At 55.7% G+C, this 18815-nt stretch overlaps 1 protein-coding gene across 2 annotated transcripts; it reads right to left on the reverse strand.

Moving 5' to 3' along the window:
* Positions 1-3124: 3124 nt before the first annotated feature.
* On the reverse strand, positions 3125-18566 carry MYBL2 (MYB proto-oncogene like 2). Of its 2 annotated transcripts, XM_032198675.1 has the most exons (14): positions 18508-18566; positions 17532-17625; positions 16360-16431; positions 15897-15989; positions 13761-13981; positions 13445-13601; positions 12413-12682; positions 11226-11612; positions 9786-9925; positions 8680-8779; positions 7909-8022; positions 7229-7345; positions 5754-5900; positions 3125-3738 (listed from the first exon to the last, which is right to left on the reverse strand). In XM_032198675.1, the coding sequence occupies exons 1-14, from the start codon at positions 18525-18527 to the stop codon at positions 3610-3612; spliced, it is 2061 nt and encodes a 686-aa protein (XP_032054566.1). In that variant the 5' UTR covers positions 18528-18566; the 3' UTR covers positions 3125-3609. The 2 variants fall into 2 exon arrangements, with proteins under 2 accessions (XP_032054566.1, XP_032054568.1); XM_032198677.1 differs by lacking the exon at positions 16360-16431.
* Positions 18567-18815: the final 249 nt, after the last annotated feature.

Raw genomic sequence — 18815 nt, forward strand, 5'->3', positions numbered from 1 at the left:
TCCAGTGGCAGGGTAATTCAGCCCTGCTCAGGCTCCATGGGTGCAGAGATCAGCACCGCACCTGCTGTGTGCTTGCATAAAATATAATTCCTTTGGTTACAGGTAATACCTGAAAGAGGAAAAAAGTCCCTTGGCATCCCTCCTTGTCCGCATGCAGGGACAAGCTCCCTGCAGGCAGCAGGTTGCACCATGGGCCCCCCTTACCCAAGGAGCTGCTCACTGCAGCACCATCAGCTGTGGCGCAGGACAAACCGCAACACCCCTGGCCAGCAGGAACAAGGCCTGGACCCAAGAGCCCTTTGGTGGACACCAGCACCCATGGCCATACTGCCACCCAGGCACCACCCAGGTCCATCCCCAAAAGACCGTGGCAATTAGAAGTCTTACTGCCTTGTTTTTTCTCCTTACCCTGATATTTTTGCTCTGCTTGGCTTTCACAGGGTTTGTCCTGGCTGGACACGATGTCCCAGCAGCGGTCTGAGCATTGCTGTCACCCCAGGCACACCAGCTCTGGTATTCCCCTCTCACCCCGCTACAATCAATCCCTTTTCCATGCCTGGTCTCGAACAAGGGTGGCATCTGCTTCAAGTCAGGAATGCAAAACCCAAAGCAAATACAAAGCTGAAAAAACAAAACCCACAGCGCCCTGCGGTCTTTGCACCTTCCCAGGCAGCAGGGCTGCAGAGGGGAAGAAATCCCCTCCTGGGACGCTGCCTCCCTGGTTTTCATTTAAAGCTAAATTAAATCTTCAGGTCTCTGTGAGTGGGGGTTGTGTGGCCCAAGGTGGCCGCACTGCTGCAGAGACTTCAAAGGGACAGCAGCCCTGGGGACAGGGGACGGAGGAATTGCCACCTCCGAGCCACCCTGCCCAGGCTGCCCAGCTCCAGCCCGGAGCTGCCCCAGTGGGCCCAGGCAGCCAGGGGGAAGCTGAACTGGTTTTTACTGGAAAGAAACTGGAGCATCTGAATTAAAGCAAGTCTGGCTTTTTTCCCCGGCTGCACAGCAGCGGCCCCAGGTCCAAGGATGGCCAAGGTGGGCTGGGAACATCCACGCAAGGAGCTCCATTTTCCAATTAAAAGCTAATTGTCTCTTTACTCATTAAGCATGCTAGCTTTACTCACTTTCCTCTCTATTTTTCCGCCCCTTGATTTTTCTTAATAAGCCATCTGCAAAGCAGGACACCCAGCTTCATTTGGATTTACAGCATCAGGGCAGCAGTTAATACTTCTCAGCCTCATAATCCTTTAATTTAGGGGCAGCTCTGAAATGAATGCGCCAGGTTCGTGCGCTGATTTATCCTGCGGTGGCGGCTGGCAGCACCCACTCCCAGCTCACGTCAGCACAGGAAAGCAAATGCAGTTTTTTTTTTTATATATATATTATTTTAAAAGACACCCAGGACATCAACGAGCAAGACCTCTAAGCCCAGAGAGCAGCGTCCTCTGTTCCCGCAGAGGAAAGCCAAAAGCCATTTGGAGGTGCTGGAGCTCTGGCCACGCGGCAGTCCCCACGGAGAGCAGTTGTGTGGATGATCTCAATCAAAATTCACAACGCCAAGGGCTCGGAAGAAAATAAGGATCAGCTTGGGATGCGTCCAAGACAATTAGGACAAAAATATCCAGGAGGTGCCCAAAGGCTGCTTCTCCCCTCGCCCCCCAGGCCAAACAGGGATGGATGGTTTTATGATGATTTCTCTTAAAATAACAAGAAAATCCAACCAGCTACAGCCAGGCTTTCAGACAAGTGGTCCCAGCCGTATTTCCAAAGCAAACATTGCAGCACCGAGAACGAGAAATAAAAATGACTTCATGGATTTGCTTTGGCCCAGAGCTTGTAGAAATGAAAAATGAGCCGGGCTCCGAAAACTCCCTTGTTTCCCAGGATCCAAGGTTTTATTAACAAGTTTGTCAGCAAGGATTTTTTGGCTCTGTATTGCCAACGTCAATGACAGCCTGAAACAAGACATACTCAGCACTCCCCTGTTTTTCCAGCCTGCAAAGGAACTACGGAGAGTGCCCCTAAAGAGGGAAAGGGGCGCGTGGACAGCCTTGCTGTGCTGCCATCCCCCTGAGGCACATCTGCCACGAGTCCTGCTGCTGGCTCCCAGGGGACAGCACCTCACAGCAGAGGCCCACGGGCACTCACAGAGCTGTTCATGTGCCAGTCTGACCAGGGAGCCGCTCCTCAGTGCCTCCAGCAGCTTCCCACTGCAGTCGTGTGCTGCTCTCATCGCTGCATTTCAGCCTCGGCTACACCAAAAGAAAATTCACCGCAAGGGCAGCACCCACACGGCTCCAGCCCCTGAAGGGAGGAGGACAGCAGAGGCTCTGCTCTACCAGCTCTGTGCTGTTCTCCAGCCCACGCTCCCTGCAGACTCCATCCCCTCTTTCACCCTCCTATCAAGTAGCAAAACATATTCCTGATGAAACCATTGGGGGTGAGAAGAAGCCATCCTTTCTCCCCTACATGGGGAGAAGAAAGCCCACAGGAAACAGATCCCACACAAAAATGCGTTTCCTGCGGCGCTATCTTGGCTCTCCTGCCTCCATAACAAGCCCCGAGCCTTTCTGCTCATCACTTGAGCTCAGCCGATCTCACACACCGCGTGTAAGCAGCAGCACTGTCCCTCGGGTCTCCTACAGGCCCGGTCTCCAGCGTGAAGCCCCACCACTTACTGATTTTTGAGCGTTTTGGCCAGCTGGGCCAGCCTCCCCTCCCCAGGGGGCACAGAGCCAGGTGGCACCGCCCAAGAACCGAGGTTTGCAGAGGCTCCTCTGGGCCAGCAGCACCCAGCAGCTGCCCGAGGGCTGCAGTCGCCCTGAGCTGCCCCTCTCCACTCCCTCCCCTTCTCAGGAGCCCCCAAAATGTTGCACGGCAGCACCCCGGCACAGAGCTTCCTTCTGGAAGGGATTTCCTTGGTGGAAATCCCTCCACGCGTGGTGAGGCCGCAGGCAGAGTCGAAGCGAGGCTGAAGGACAGGGTCAGCAGGGTGTTGTTAGCACCATCGTTTATTTCAAGAGGCAGCACAGCCCTGGGAAGAGGCACCCGCTGCTCCCGCAGCCCTGCAGCACAAAGCAGCCCCGCGGGGAGCAGGCGGCCAGCTCCAACTGCGGGTCACCCCAAAGCACGTCCCCCACGGGAGCACAACGCCTCCCCTGTCCTGGCACACAGGAGAACCTCTCCATCCCCTGGAGAAAGACAGAAGTGGGATGTGAGGCGTGCAGGAACCTTAACAGAAGCCATTCCCGAGGCACCAGAGCAGGCAGGGTGGAATCCAGGCCGACAAGGTCCGTGTCCAGCACCCAGTGCACGTGGGGCGCAGCTTTCTGCCTGCAGAGCCCAGGTCCCGCAGGGCGCTCCTGCTGTCAGCTCTCCACCCCTCCCTCGTTTGCCTTTCCGTAATGATTCCAGAACGCGCACCCCACGCTTTAGCCAGCACTTAGCCCAATTTAATACAATGCAGATCTACCTGGGAACAGAGGGAAAAAAAATCACCCCTAAAGGCTACGGCCTTGCAGAGGATTTCATTTTCCTCACCCCTCTGTGGTTCCCTCCCCTCCACTCATAAAAGGAATTTAAAAAATAAAATAAAAAGAGCAGAACAATCCTTCATGATAAGATTAAGGTCCTTGATGTGTGGCTTTGTTTCAACATGCCCAAAAACTGGCGTGCTTTCTCCTGCATGAAGAGTTGGTCTCGAGTTCCACCGCAGGCCACCGCTTTCCAAGCTCTGGTCATCTACGGAGGGAAGAGAAAGCAGCTGTAGGACACAGTCACGGGAGAGGAGGGGGCTGAGCACCCTGCTCTGTGTGTCCTAGTGGGCAAACACCCGTTTTAAAGCAGTGTGTGAAAATAAATAAACCTACCTATCTGCTACCCAATGGAAAATGGAAACCTCTAGCATAGGGAGCACATTTGGCCATTTCCCAGGTAAGTGTTCCGTTGCAGAACCACCCATGGGTCCCTCAAGGGCTTTCCCTTGCTTGAGTTGAGACCAAAACCCCAAAGCACAATTCCCCTCGTTGTGGAGTCCAGAGGGATGAAAGGAATCCAAGACCAGCTTTGGGGTTTATTCCCAACCAGCTCAGTTCCCACAGGAGCTGCTCAGCCCCAGACCTCGAAGGGTTGGGTTGGGCAGAGACCATCCACCCTCAGCAGTGAGCGGTGCCTGGAGCTGCAGCGCTGCCTGGCCTCCCAGCACGCAGGAAGAGCTGAAAATCAGGTGGGCCTCGGGCCCTGCGTGTAAGAAGGGCTCCCACGAGGTGCTTCGGCTTCCCCAGCCTCTGCAAACGCCCTGAGAAATGCAGCTGAGAGATGTGCAGTGCCCTGAACTGCAAACATCCCCTCACAGGCACTGCAAAGAGCCAGAGCTGGACGTGCAGCATCTGCTAACAGCAACGTCCCACACAGCCACAGCACGGCTTTGGGGCTGATTTAGGGTCAAGCCCACAGCTAAGTGGGAATAATAAGTAACCGGCACTGCGGGTAGCACTAGGGTGGTACAATAAATCCCAGGAGCTCGGGAACACCACGGGCAGCTCTGCTGTCTTTGGGCAGCAGCATTTCAGTGCACACCTGTACTCTGTCACCGCACAAGCTGCCTTGCTGTCACCCTCAAGTCACTCGCAGAGCTTTATTTATATGGGTCTATTAGCACTCGGAGCAGTACGACCCTGCCTAGGACAGCAGGAGAAATGGAAGTGTTTAAGTAGGGTTTACTTTGAGAAGGGGAAGGAATTACTCTGGCTGAGGAGTACGTATTTGTCAGAAGGAAGCTTTCAGAACAGACAGCTCTAATCCAGGGATGGATGCTGCGTTTAGCTGAAGGCAGAGCCAAGGCTGCTCTGAAAAGACACCACCTGAGCCCTTCCTGGGGTCTGAACCTCTCCCCACACAAGCCCCAAGCTGCAGTTTCACACCTCACCAGGGCCAACACCTACTTCCATCCTCACCCAAGCTACCTGAGAGCTCTCATGACCTGGCCCAGGCACACCCCTGCAAAAATCCTGCCCTTCCCATGTAAGGCGCCCTACCCAAACACAGTGGGGATGCACCTCTGCTCTCTGCCTGCAAGTACAGCAACTGCGACCCTGGGGTTTTACAGAGAACACAAGAAACCCTTTATGCCCCAGAGTCAAATACCCATAAGGGCACCAGCCCCTCAGCACAGGGTATGCTGGGGGGGAAAGAAAACAGCACCCACTGGAGCTCTGCAATGCCTCTGCTCAGGTAAACAGCAGGATAAATGCAGCCTATGCTGCGCCACCCAGCCTTCACCACAACTTAGAAATACCCTAAAATCACAGGGGCGGAAAGTACCTTTGTGTTTAGCACTTCTATAGCACCTCACAGAGCTGCTGGGGTCAGAGAAAAAAGATCAACCTGCTGCTATCCACCCGAGGAGTGCTCACTGGGAAGAGGAAGGTTTACTTCGCTACTGGGTTCCTCATCTAAACTCCTTGATGGACTGGGACGGGATGCAGGTTCCCAGGAGGAAATCCAGGGCTGCATAGGGCACAGTTCTGATGAGCCATGGGGCTTTGAGCCCCACAGAAGGGCGGGCTTGCAGAGAGAGGGGAGGGAGCTGTGGTGTGATGCCACTGCTTCAGCATCCCCACAAAGCTGTGTGTAAAGAGACCTGACAGCGTACAGATGCTCACACAAGAGCGCACGGTGTTCCTCCTGAGCTCGGTCCCAAGGAGGGACAAGGGCTGCACCTCCAGCTGTCGGGCAGGAGTGGCTGCAGGGCTTACCGGTGCCGGCGGTCTGAAATGGCTTGGCATCTTCCTGTAGGACATTTTCTCTGACTGCACTTGCACGAAGGCTCTGTTGAGCAAGCCGCAGTCGTTCTTCCTGCTCGAGGAGGAAAGGTTCAGGGACCTCGACAGGAAGTTCACAGGCTGCAACGGGAGAGAAAACTGTATGAGGAAAGAAGTCCGTTTGCCCTAACAATGCTGCTGTTTGGCCTGGCCAAAAGGCCAGCTAACAAATCCACCACTTCATCCACACGTTCAAAGGCAGGTGGCCGAGTCTGAAATTGATCTTGATGCAAGAAACAAGCAGCTGTGCTCAAATACAGCCTTCATCTCCAGGCAGGAAGGTGCCTCTCACCCTACTGCCAGCCTCAGCTAGGGCAGCCTGAGGGCTCTGAGGACAAGAGGATGAAAGGCTTCTCCCATTTCCCAGGCAGAAAAGCAGCTGGGAGGTCAAACAAGGAGGGAATTTGCACCTACTCCTGCAGGCAGCTTTGTCACCAGGATTTCTATTCACCTAGTGTCTCTCCCCTTCAGGCTGTGATTCATTTCACCTACAGTCCCACACCATGCCTGCGCTCTGGATCCTGTAGACCCTATGTTAAGTGGCAACTGTTAGAAAAAAAATCTTTCTGTTGCTTTCAAGGGCTAGAGGTCCCATGGTCACTAAAGTCAGCAAACAAAAGCATCAGTGGTGATGGGAAGAAGCCTACAGCCAAGCCCAAGGAAGTGCTGGGAGAGCAGAACAAGCCCTCTGCTTCAGCAGCACTGAGGCACGGGGCAGCACAGATGCCTGGGAATGCTCTCAGTAACAGCTTGATGCTACAGAACAGCTGCTGGTGGAAGAGCAGCAATCTGCTTCCTCCTTCCTCGCAACAGTGCTGCATCGAGGGTTCATCCACTCCCTTGGCTACTCAAGTTAGGGAAACAAAGTGGCCAAGAGCAAGTGATTATCTTCCCCTTCTGATACTGGTCTGCAGGATCAGCTCACTAAACCAGACCCTTGAGGTCAAACAAATGTGTGTGGTGGGATGAGAATGGAGAGGGCCACAATGCATTTAGAGTTCTGGGCACATGGCATGTTGGTGAAACGCTTGTGCTTTGGTATTGGAGAACACAGATTGTAACAGCCCCTTGCTTCCTCACCTACACGCAGAGCTTGACAACAGCAAGAAGCAGAGCAGCAGCTTCTGCAGCAGCCAAGGAAGGAGGAGAAATAGCGCAGTGCTGGTACCAAGCCCATCTTGCTGCCTTCTGGACAGCTCCTTCTAAAAACCCACCCTAACCTCTCGGGCAGGCGCTCTGCCCCCACAGCTCTCCGGAAAGCTTGTGGAGGATCCTGGACAAGGACTGCAGGCCCAACCGGCCCAGATCCCTATCCAGAGATCCCCTGCTAGAACAGCTCAGCAGCCAAGTTCACCTCTCAGCCCCGTTTCAGCCAGACCTCTCCCAGCTCTGCTCACAGCACCCCTCACCTGGGTTCTTTTGAAGCAGATGTTCTTGGGGAGGGCAGGCACGTTCTGTGTCATATCTTCATCCACAATGTCCAGCGCCAGCGACTTCCGGACCTTCTTGATGGGACTCCTGCGCAGCTGGGGGACACAAACACACGTGTCAGCACGAATCAGCTCAGCGACCTCCCTTCCTAAGGGCCAGGGTGCACAGCAAGCCCACGTCACCCCACATCTGTGTTGTACCAGCACCTCAGGAAGATGTACTGCATCCTTCCCCACCACAGGGCACAGCAGCTTCTAGTGCTCTCCTCGCTGGCACCAAGAGCCACTGATTTAGAAGGGAAAGCCCCTTCCAGCAGGAAGGGAAAGCCACAACACCTTTGGCAACTGAGCCTTTGCACACCAGTCCTCAGCCTCTGGGGACTCCCAACCTCCCACAAATGCTTCACGAGTCTCTCCTGTACGTTAGGAGACAGCATCTCCTAGCACAGACGTGAGGTCTGCATAGACCAGGCCACACCTCGCAGTATTTCAAGCAGGTCTTAACCTCAGGCACACGAGCAGTCTCACTGACCAAAAGGTAGCAGCCACACACTGAAAAGCTTTTTGGCATCAACAGGAGGATGAACTCAACCAGCAAAGACACCCCTCAACAACACAGGACAGCCCACAAGCAGATACTGGGTGTTAAACCAGCTCACCCCTTGTTTTCTCTTTTGTTTCTCGGGCTTCACATCGTCCTCTATGATCAGTTCAATGCCAGCCTCACTTCGGAGAACTTCTTTCAAGTCTTCTTCCAGGTGAGGAGTCTGGGGCTGGTGTGAGGAGGCAGGAAGAGAGAGCATAGGACAGTCAACATCCGTACACTGAGCACACTTTCTGCTATTCCCTCCACAGACAACAGGGCCAGAGCAGCCCCCAGGAGCTCCCAGTGGGAAGACAAACATTACCAAGTATTTTCTTCCCAGCAGGAAAAAAATGTGATGAGATTTCTGTTAGCCTAACAGATTCACAAGATTTCCATACACAGGAGAATGTCTGACCAGCTAAATCCCAAACATGCCATCAAGAGAGCAGCAAGCCCTGAAGTTGTGGCATATGGAAGCTGCCAGCCCCCAGCACCTGCGTTAAGTCCCCATCAGAGATCCAGACACAAAGGCAGATCATTCCCTTGCTCTGCCTCAAGGTCATCAGCAGCCAGCCACTGACTCAAGGGCAGTTTGGGCTGTTTTGGCAGCTCTGCAGAGCAGCCAGAAGTCCTGCCGCTACCGACCACGCCATATTCACTCTGACCAGGGCTCCTTCATCCCTCTCACCTCCGCCTGGCACTACCAGGCCGCACCCTGTTACTGCACAGATGACAGCTGGCTCACAGCTCGGCTGCAACCTGCCCCACAGCCCTTTTGTGTTCACCACGTGTCCTGGGAGCAAGGCACTGCCAGCAGCGAGCCACAGACCTGTCTGTTACGTACCAGGGGCCTTATTGGTCCGTATTTCTCCAGGGCGTTTTTGAAAGGTGTGGGGGTGTGCGGCGTGTTGTCCGCCACGTACTTCTGATCTGGCGTGACAAACCTGGCAGCGGAAAGTAGGGAAAAAAAAAGGATTAACGCGGCATAAACCACTAAGTAAAACCTGTCCTTCCAACCCCTCTTATTACACGAGCCACCAGCAGTCTCACACAGTAACAGCAGAAACCATCTGCCTGGCTGGAGCATTAGAGGTTGGACTCAGTGATCTTGAGGTCTCTTCCAACCTAGACATTTCTGTGATTCCTGGGGCAGAAGCAGGGCTAACAGGCACCAAGGAGCCTTGAGTAGGGAAAATGTCCTCCAGAAGTACCAACTATGCTGCTCCAGCACCCTTCATCAGAAAGCAGGACAACACCTGTGACACGGGCATCCCAGAGCCCTGCTGGTGGAGCTCCCCAGGGCCAGCCGGGGCTTTGTGCCCATCAGAGCTGGACCAGCGGAAACCCCTGGGGCACACACTTCAAGCAGCCAGGTCGTACCACCGGCATGTGGGAGCTGCTCTGGGTCATGCCAGCTTTGGAACCACAGCCAGCACCTCCACACACAGCGCTGCACCAGCGTAGTGACGTGCAGAGACAAAAATCATTCACTGTGCAGGCCACCCTCCCTCTCCTGGCTGGTACGGTGCCTTCAGATCGTGGTCCTGGGCTCCCAGAGGTCAGGCGAAGCTGAGGCTGCAGAGCTCCAGGGATGGATCTGAACAGCCCTTGCTGAGGAAGCCCAAATCCCTCCCCTGCTGGCACCGGGCTCGCAGCAGTGTTTCTCAGACAAAGACGTGCACAGAAGGCAGCAGCCCACCCAGCAGCTGAGCACTGCGGTGGTCACTTGGCTGCGGCCCCAACCAGATGGGACACTTGTGGCCTGCAGCTGCGGGGCAACAACTGGCTTTGGGTGCTACAGTGATTCAAGGAAATGCCCAGACTGCCCTGCCACTCTTGGTGGTGCCAGTACAAGTGCCGTGGGAGGTACGCTTGATTTGAATCAAACTCGTGTGAGAAAGGAAAATGTTCAGGTATCAGGGAATGGCTGAGGAGAAAGAAAGGACTTACGCTGAGTTTTTCTGGAGCAGAGGGGTCTTGTCCCTGTGCAGTGGGGTGGTGACAATCACCTTCTGACTGCACACAGGCGTGGAGGTCAGAGATGGGTTCTCCAGTTCTAGCGTATCCTGTTTGGTCCAAAAATTTAGGAACTGCACAGCACAGGAAAGAAAGAGTCACACGGTCAGTTTCAGACTGCCTAACACGAAATCACTGGTCGTTATCTCTACTTAAATAAAGTGGGAAGCCTGATATAGGGACAACCCTCCCATACCGAGTGGCACTAGCAGATCTGTTCCAGAAGGAACCAGGACGACTCCTGTATGAGCTGGGACTTGCTGTGGTACTGTCCTGTACGTGGGCACGTGCACGAAGGTGCCAGAAGGTGCCTCACACCTATCAAGTTTATTCAGTTCCCAAGAGGAAAAGCAGGTACAACTTTGGGCAGCTACAAGGTGGAGGGGGGTCTATGCTTGTACTGGTCCAGCTAATGCCAAGAAAAGTGGAGAAGGAAAGGTACTGCCTGCACACCAAAATCCTGCTCTGAGCTCAGGTCAGCAAACATGAGGTCAGTCCAAGTAACACAACAGTCTGTCGGCTGCATAAAAGCTGACAGCTTTTGTACTGAGCTGTCCTCAACCTAAACTGTAAGAAAACCGCTGACTGCCTCATCTCTGCTGGGATTTTATTTCACGACAGCTAATAAATGACAGCTTTCCTCCCACAAGGAACGAGGTTTGTACCCAAAAACCTACTGCGAGAAGAGCTGTTTGTGTTACGTTCACTGATGGCTGGAGTTCAGTCTGAGACAGGAGATGCAGTTTGTCTTCTCAGATTGATTCCAGGCCTCTCAGCTTCTCGCTCCACAGAACTGCACATTTCAGGCCCTACTCTGCTTTCCCTGTTCCTGCTGGCCCTGCATTCAAGGTCCACCTGAACTTGGGGGTCAGTGTCCTGTGGTGCTCTCCCTTGTGCCACCAAGGGCTGCAGAAACAGCAGAAATACAACGGCTTGGCAGGCTTAGCCAGCGAGTGGCCCAGGGAGATGGGTTCTGAATGACAGCAGCTGCGGGAGCTGTGCTGGGTGACTTATCCTGTTTTACAGGCAGAACTCCACCACATCAACGCAGAAGTCAGGGTGTTTGAACACCACAGGGCTCCAGCAAGGTGTTTTGGGGGAAACCATGCACACACATGTGCAGACGTTCTAAGAACGATGGTAAAATGGAACAGTTCTGAGTTTGTTTTGCAACAAAGAGAAGGCCCAGAAGCATTTTCCCAAGCACAGCAACTCAAAGACGTGCACCAGCATGTGCTGCCCAGCCCGGGTGGATGATTTAGCTGGAAATACCCCGGGACAGCCACCTGCACTGTTGCCACGCTGCTACCCCGCTGCCAGGGCAGTTATGCCCTGCACGGAGCAGCCCAGAGACAGAAGCAGCACACTCCTTACCTGAGAGGGGGAGAAGGGCAGCGTCTTGACAGGGGTGCTCTTGGGCGTCATGCTGTTGCAGGAGTCGAGGAAGGAGAGGCTGGTGCTGGGGGCGTTCTCCGTGACGGGGGAGAGGGAGATCTTCCTCTTCTTCTGCCTCTTCAGCACGGAGGGCGGCGTGCCAAAGCTGACCTCCGCGTGCGGGGAGATGGGGATGAGCTCCCCCTTGCTGCTCTTGCTGAGGTCAGAGATGGTGTGGCCGTCCAGGCGGTACTCGGTGACGTTGGGCAGGGACGGGGTTGGCTTGCTGGGCGTCTGCCTCACGGGGCTGCTGCTGCTGCTGCTGCTGCCAGCGGAGGGCTCCTCGGGCAGGTCAAACTGGGTCAGGTCACACCACCCGTCTGGGTCCTGCGCACAAAGGAAGCCCTCAGCAACCGCCCGGGGAAGGAGGGCTGAGCAGCTGAGGGGTGCAGCTGCAGAGATCAGCCAAGAGGGGAAACAAGCAGGTGTGTGAGACTCCAGCAGCTTTTGCACGGAGCCTGGCTAGAGAGGAGCTCAAGCCTTCCTCCCCTCTGCCGTCAGCACAGCTGAGAAGCAGGGCAGGGAACGGATCCAGCTGAAAGTTGTGGTTTGCAAGGGGCAGGTTTTTTTATTTGCGCTAGGTTGGTTTCTCAGCTCGGCTCACAGCACAGCTGCACTTACAGCTGCCTCTGCACACAGGGGACAAACCAGAAGTGGCGAGGGACAGGGGCTGCATGACACAACTGTCACCGAACTACAGGCTTGGTCACCGCAGTACCGTGGAGACAGAGCCCTGCTGTAAAGCACGCTGCTGGAACCAGATTAAAAATAGCCAGACCCGTCACAGCTCAGCCCCATCAATACCCAAACTACCACACAGGCCTCTAAGGACCCACAAATGGGCCATTAAGCCCTAGGCAGAGTCTTCGATCTCCTTTACACCTGCAAAGCGAATGTTTCCCTGATAATCATCTCATAAACCCGGCTGCAAAGACATTGCCCATTTATACATCACCAGAGCATTTTGCTGCCATCAGCCTGAAGGCCAGCCTGAAGGAATGCCCCAGCCCTGCTCAGGACGCCAATGGCGATGAGCAAGGGGACAAAGTAAATTCATCAACAGGAACGGTGTGGAAATCAGGCCCTACCACAGCCACCCTCCAGAGGAGCAAGGGTCTGCTACTTACGGATTCAATCATGTCCAGAGCCTCACTGAAGGCGGGCACAGAGGTCGGGCACAAGTAGTTGGTGGCTTCCACAACCCACTTGTACGGTGACGGGACACACGCGGGGTCCTCCTCAGGCACCACGTCGTCTGGGGTCCCCTCGCCGTTGTGCTCTGCCAGGTCAGCAGCTGGCAGCTCCGAGGGCAGCTCCTGCAGGCCCGTCACCTCCTCGTCACTGACGTCCTCTTCCTTTATTTCTGAGACATCGACCGGCCAGTTCGGCAGGACGCTCTGCTCACCAAGAAGAAAGAAAGCCCGGCCGTTAGCAGGAAGAGAGCGAAGTCAAGGCCTGGGGACAGGAGCACGGATCCCGGGACCCATTCATCTCCTGCCTTCATACCAGCCTTTTGGCTCGTCTCACATCCCCGTTCTCCCTCACTGCTGTCCCATACAGCATCTGAAAGAGGACTCCATCCAACTTAATCAGCACAGAACTGCTTAACTGCATATTTCTCTCAACGGTATCTCAAAGGGAAGTAAAATGCGGGCTGAGCAGGTAGCAGTAATTCTGCATTTCCTGCTTCCCCAGAGCCCACCTTTAAAAACTGCATGCTTTCTTGACACGAATAATTATGTGTAATCACTTTCTGTCTCTAAAGCAGGGAGGGAACACAACACCTCTTCTCCATGTCCCCCTCACCGCACCATCTGGAGCAGCCTCTCCCACCAGCAACAGCACAATGGAGCCAAAAAATATCTTCAGACTCTCCAACAGCCTTGACACTAGGGGTGGCAAGATAACGACAGCACTAGCAGACTGCCGTCCTCCGCTTGGATAACACGCTCGGGCACACGTTATGCCTCTAGCTCCCGGAGGGGGAGGTCTGTCAAGAGTCAGTGTCTCGGAGAAGGCTGGGGGAAGGCACAGACTCCACACAGACACCAGGCTGTGCTGAAGGCAGCTTTAGAGGCAGCAGGAGGGTGGCCCAACAGCTCTGATGCCCGTTAGCAGAGCTGAGGACAGACCCGAGTGCCCACGTGCTGCTGTGGTACCTGGCTCCCAGCTCTCGATCCACTTTGGCTCTCCTTGTCATCCACCTCCACGAGCAAGTACAGCGGCTTGGACTCCTTCGTGTCGTTGAGGAAGCCGCCCGTGTCCACCTTGCGCTTGATGGTGGAGTTCCAGTGATTCTTCACAGCATTGTCGGTCCTGCAAAGCAAGTGGCAGAGAACAAAGCACCGTCAGGCACAGCTTTAAAGCACAGCTCAGAGCTCCTGGGAGCTCCCCAGCCCCAAGCTGGTGAGCCCAGCGCGTGGATCTCCACCGGCCACCCAGCTGCGAAGGTGCCAGTGAGCAAAGAGGTCCTACCTCCCAGGCAGCAGCTTGGCAATCTCAGCCCAGCGATTCCCCAGGACCTTGTGGGCCTCAAAGATGATGCGATCCTCCTCCTCTGTCCATGAGGACTTCTTCACCTCAGGGTTCAGGTGGTTGTGCCAGCGCTCCCGGCACTGCTTCCCTAACCGCCCTTTCAGGTGCTTGGCTATCAGAGTCCACTGTTTGGTGCCATATTTTTTAACCAGTTCAATTACCTTTGAAAAGAGCGGGAGGGAAAGAAGGGAACGGAACAAAGGAGGGGAGGGTCAATACAGTCATCTTCAGGCTTTGCTTTCCACCTGTATGGGGACCGGGGAAGGGCAGACAGAGAAGGACCCCTTAGGGAAAAAGCTGGAGGGACCCAGCACTGACAGCCAGGTGAACACTTCTGTGAGCAAAACCTAGCCGTGTTTCGGAAGGGGGCTGTTTTCATGCAGCCCCTTTGCCACACAACACCTATGAATGCAGGTGACAGCTCACAGAGAACTGGGATGGAGATGGGCAGGTGCAGGGGGTGCAGAACAAGCGTCAAGTCCCACACACACGCCCCAAGGCTCCTCTGCCCTCCCTCCTCCTGAGACCTTGGCTGCGTGGAGGCAGTCCCCACCAGCTCTGCCTGCAGGAACAGCGTGGCACAGCCCCCCTGTAACACAGGCTGCCACCCTCAGGACATGCCAGGCCCACAGCTACATGCTCAGCTATCATCAGGACGCACGGTGCAAGCTCCAAAGCAGAAACAGGCAATATTCACTTAAAAGCCATCCGCTTTGCTACTTCCCCTTCACCTGGGGCTTTGTCACTTCTGCCTGAGGTTCACTGCAGATGTTTCTGGGAGGGGAACCTGTGCTGGTTGCCCTGAAATACATCCATGCACCAGTCAGGGCAAATCACTACCACATAACCTGCTGCCTGCAACGCTGAGCCTGCCAAAATCCTCCAGAGGAGGCCAGGCGGCTCTAAAGGGGCATTTTCACCCTGCCCAGCTGAGCCTAGCTCAAAGGGTTCATAATTAACAACCCTGCTGCAGACCGACTGTCCGGGGCAGACAAACAGGCCAAAGGTACCGAGATGCGGCACAACCCAAGGAGCTGGGGAGGCTGCAGAGAAAAGCTCCAGGCTGTTTCAGGTTGAGCAGGAGAAGGCTGGAGCCCAGCCTTGCCATGAGGGTAGGGGGCACCGAGAATAAGTTGCGTGGCAGCTGGGACATGGCAGGGCAAGGGGAGAGCAGGCAGCAGCGGTCGGAAGGTGAGAGGGCACCACGATAAGCTTCCTCAAGAAGCGTTTGATGTAACGCGTGGATAGGAAGCCCGGGCTGCAGAAGGGACCACAGCAGCCTGCAGCAGGAGCAAAATGGGAAGAAACGGGAGAGCAGGAGCGTTACAGAAAAAACGATAAACTAGGAAATGTTGCTTCAGAAAGCACATGACTAGGAATCATTTTCAAATTTTCTTAGGCACACAGAGATGATGTGTGTCTAAGCTAGCCACTCCCGGGTTCACTCCTGAATCGGCAGAGAGGAACACTCTCAGAAGTCACAGTTCACCTGGCCAGTATCAGAGATCCGCTTTAGGCTGTTTGTAGCACACAAAAAGCCAGTTTTATTTTCTCTCTGGTCCAACACAGCCAGGTCAGGCAGAAATCTACCAGCAGCTGGATGAATTAATTCCCTGTTCTGCTCTCTCCCTTGCCAGCCTACTGCAGCAGCACAGTGTGAAACAGAGAGCGTTTAGGAGGAGATTTCACTCAGAAGGTGGTGAGGCCCTGGCACAGGCTGCCCAGAGAGGCTGTGGGTGCCCCATCCCTGGAGGTGTTCAAGGCCAGGCTGGACGAGGCCCTGGCCAACCTGATGCAGTGGGTGGTGTCCCTGCCAACAGCCAGGGGTTGGACTTAGGTGATCTTTGAGGTCCCTTCCAACCCGAGCCATTCTATGATTTAGCTGAAGAGGCCTAGAGCTGCTTCTGCTCATCACAGCCACAGCTGCGTTAGGGTGCTCGGGACCGCTCAGAGTTCTGCTCTGGTGGGTACCACTGGGAAGAACCACCCGCTGTTTTCAAGGAAGACTTGCAGGTCCAACACCTCTGCCCTCTCCACAGAGGGTCACGGCTCAGCCCCTGCCCTCCCTGGGCTTACCTTTTGGTCCTCCTCTTTGGTCCAAGGGCCCTTAACCAAGTCTGGATTCAACACCCTCAGCCACCGGTACTGGCACTGCTGGTCGCTGCGGTTCTGGGGAAAGGAATCAGAGTAGCCATACATCAGGCCGGAGGCTCCAAAAAGCCCTGTAACAGCATCCCCCACACACAGCCTGCCCCCTGGAAAACCTGCAGATGCACAGAGAAGGCATACTGTGACTACTGGGCATGGAAGGCAGGGACAGGAACCTCAGTTTCTCGTCCCAGCTCCAACAGACGTGCCCTTGAAAGTCCTCTAAGCAAGAAATGTCTCCCTGCCCTGAAGGAGCACCGATTTCTTTGACAGTAGCAGCCACAGAACAGAGTCCCACTGCAAGAGGCATTGCACGCAGAGAACCAGCGCCCTGAGCACAAGAAACAACATGCAAACACTACGATTCCCAACCGGGCAAGGGGTCACTTACAGGAAAGTGACTGGCCAGGAACTTCCAGTCATTCTGCCCGTAATGTCTTACTAACATCTTCAGCTGCTCATCCTGCAAAGAACAAAGACATCCACTTTCACATACACTGAGGCAAAACATGCCACAGGCACTCCTGGGCTGACAGCATCAAGAGAACAATCTAGGTGTTTTTAACTGTCCAGGTGTGTGTGTCTGCTTTATGGGGAGGAACGTGGCTCTCACTGCCCTTTTGCAGCACCTTGGTGCGTGGAGCCCAGCTGTTTGGCTCAGGGCTCTGAGCGAGGGTGGGCACAACAAGAGCTGAGCACAAAACATCCGCTCAGTTGCTGTGGTCACCTCCAGGCCCACCTCATCTCCATCCCAGGGCAGTTTGGCTCAAACTACACGGCCAGGGCTTATCCAGCCCCGGTATGCCCCTGACCAGGCAGCCCGTCTCCCAACTCAGACACTGCTTTTGCCTGGCCAAAGAAACCAACCATTGGAAGTGCATCACCACAGGCCAGACAGCCTGCTGCTTTCCTGCACTGAGAGTCTCTACATCTTCTCTCTCGTACACCCTGTCACTGCCCAGGTTTGCCTACTCTTACCACTCACACAAAGCCTGCTACAGGCTTCCTTCCCTGTGTGTTCTGGCTGGGCAAAGGTAAGAAATAATTCCCTGTCCTCTGCACAAAGACCACTCTCACACATGTTCAGCCTCCAAGGGAGATAGAACATCTTGTAGTTTTCACACAAAACACAAGGATTATGGAGGAACTGAGGAGGAGGGTAGAAAACACCCCAAACAGTTTCAGGCTTCCAGCCAGAACAACTAAGCCACGACCTTAACAGTCTCAGCACTCCCTGCTTTAGCTGCAGGGAAGGGAGGGCACGTCCACTGTGTGAGTCAGCTCGCTGAAGACCTCAGCCATCCTCCAGGGCCCCACTGGACAGCTACAGGCAGCAGATGCCTCACTCAAGGCTGAGGTTTGGAAGCAGCGAGAGCCCTTGCTCTCCAGGCTGTACTTCAAACTCACCTGAGCTTCTTCTCGCTAAGACCTCAGGCACACGGCCTTCTCCAGCAGCGAGACAACGTGAGCTGGGGCTGCAGCCAGCGGGCGAGGACTGGGATGGAGGAACACAGCTGCACGCCCCAAACACCTGCCCTCGGCGAGCGCCAGGCTCTCACTCACCTCCTCTTGCGTCCACTTGACTTTGCACCTGCCGTCCCGCTGCTCCGGCACGTCCGAGTCGGTGTCCTGGCAGTGCAGCTCATCTTGCTCCTCGCTGCCGAAACAAACAGGGCGCTGATGAGAGAACCGCAGCGGGGGGGGAGAGGCCACGGCATGCAGAGCCCCAGACCCCCCTCCACACCCTCCTTGGGCTGAGCCCTGTCACCTCAGGCCTTCCCCAGGCCATAGAGGGGACCCTGCAGACCCCAGCAGGCGCTTTGCCACTTGCCGAGGAGCTGGGGGGCTTCTCCCAGCCCCTGTCCCTGCCTGAGGGCTGTGCCCAGGGGTTGGCCCTGCTCCCCTCCTCAGACTAGGGGGGGAGCAGCAGCAGGCAGCCCCTGTCACCATGCTGCCAACGGGGGGGGCGGGGGGGGGGGGCGGCAAAACCCGGGCCCAGATCCCCCATTTACCCCACATTTACCTCAGATTTCACTCCTTTTACCCCATTTACCCCCCATTTCCCCCATTTACCCCCCATTTACCTCACATTTGCCTCATATTTCCCCCATTTACCCCCCATTGATCTCACATTTACCTCGTTTACCCCCCCCCATTTACCTCACATTCCCCCCATTTACCCCCATTCACCTCATATTTCCCCCATTTACCCCCCCATTTACCTCCCATTCCCCCCATTTACCCCCATTTCCCCCCTCACCCCCCCCACTTTCCCCATTCCCCCTCACCCACCTCCCCCCCCCCACCCCTCATTCCCCCCCCATTCCCCCCATAGACCCACGCCACGCCGCCGAGTGACCCCGGGCGGGCTGGGGGGTGCCCGGTCCGTCTGTCCGCCGGCAGCTCCGTCTGTCCGTCCATCCGCCCGCCCGTGCCGGCCTCAGGCCGCTCCCCGAGCCCGGCGGGAAGGCGGCCCCCAGGGGGACACGGCGGGGGGGGGGACACAAGGACAGGGACGCAGCGCGGGGACACCACTCACCCGCGGCTGCGGCGCGCCATGGCGGGGTCGGGCCGGGCCCGGCGCTTCTGCCTTTTACTTTTTTTTCCCCTTTTCCCCCTTTTTTTTTTTTCCTATCTCGCGCCAACGGCGGCCCCCCCCCGCGCGGGGCCGGGCCGCGCCTGCGCGCCGCCGCCTCACAAAGAGGCGCGCGCGGGAGGGCGCCCGCCCGCTTCAACCCCCCCCCACGCGTGTCCGCGCCCCCGGGCGGGCACAGACCGAACGGCACCCGCTGGGGGGGTTGGGGGGGGGCGTTAATTAATTAATTAATTGATTAGCAGGGGTATAAC

Source organism: Aythya fuligula, chromosome 16 (genome assembly GCF_009819795.1).
Source record: "Aythya fuligula isolate bAytFul2 chromosome 16, bAytFul2.pri, whole genome shotgun sequence".
Lineage (NCBI taxonomy): Eukaryota > Metazoa > Chordata > Aves > Anseriformes > Anatidae > Aythya > Aythya fuligula.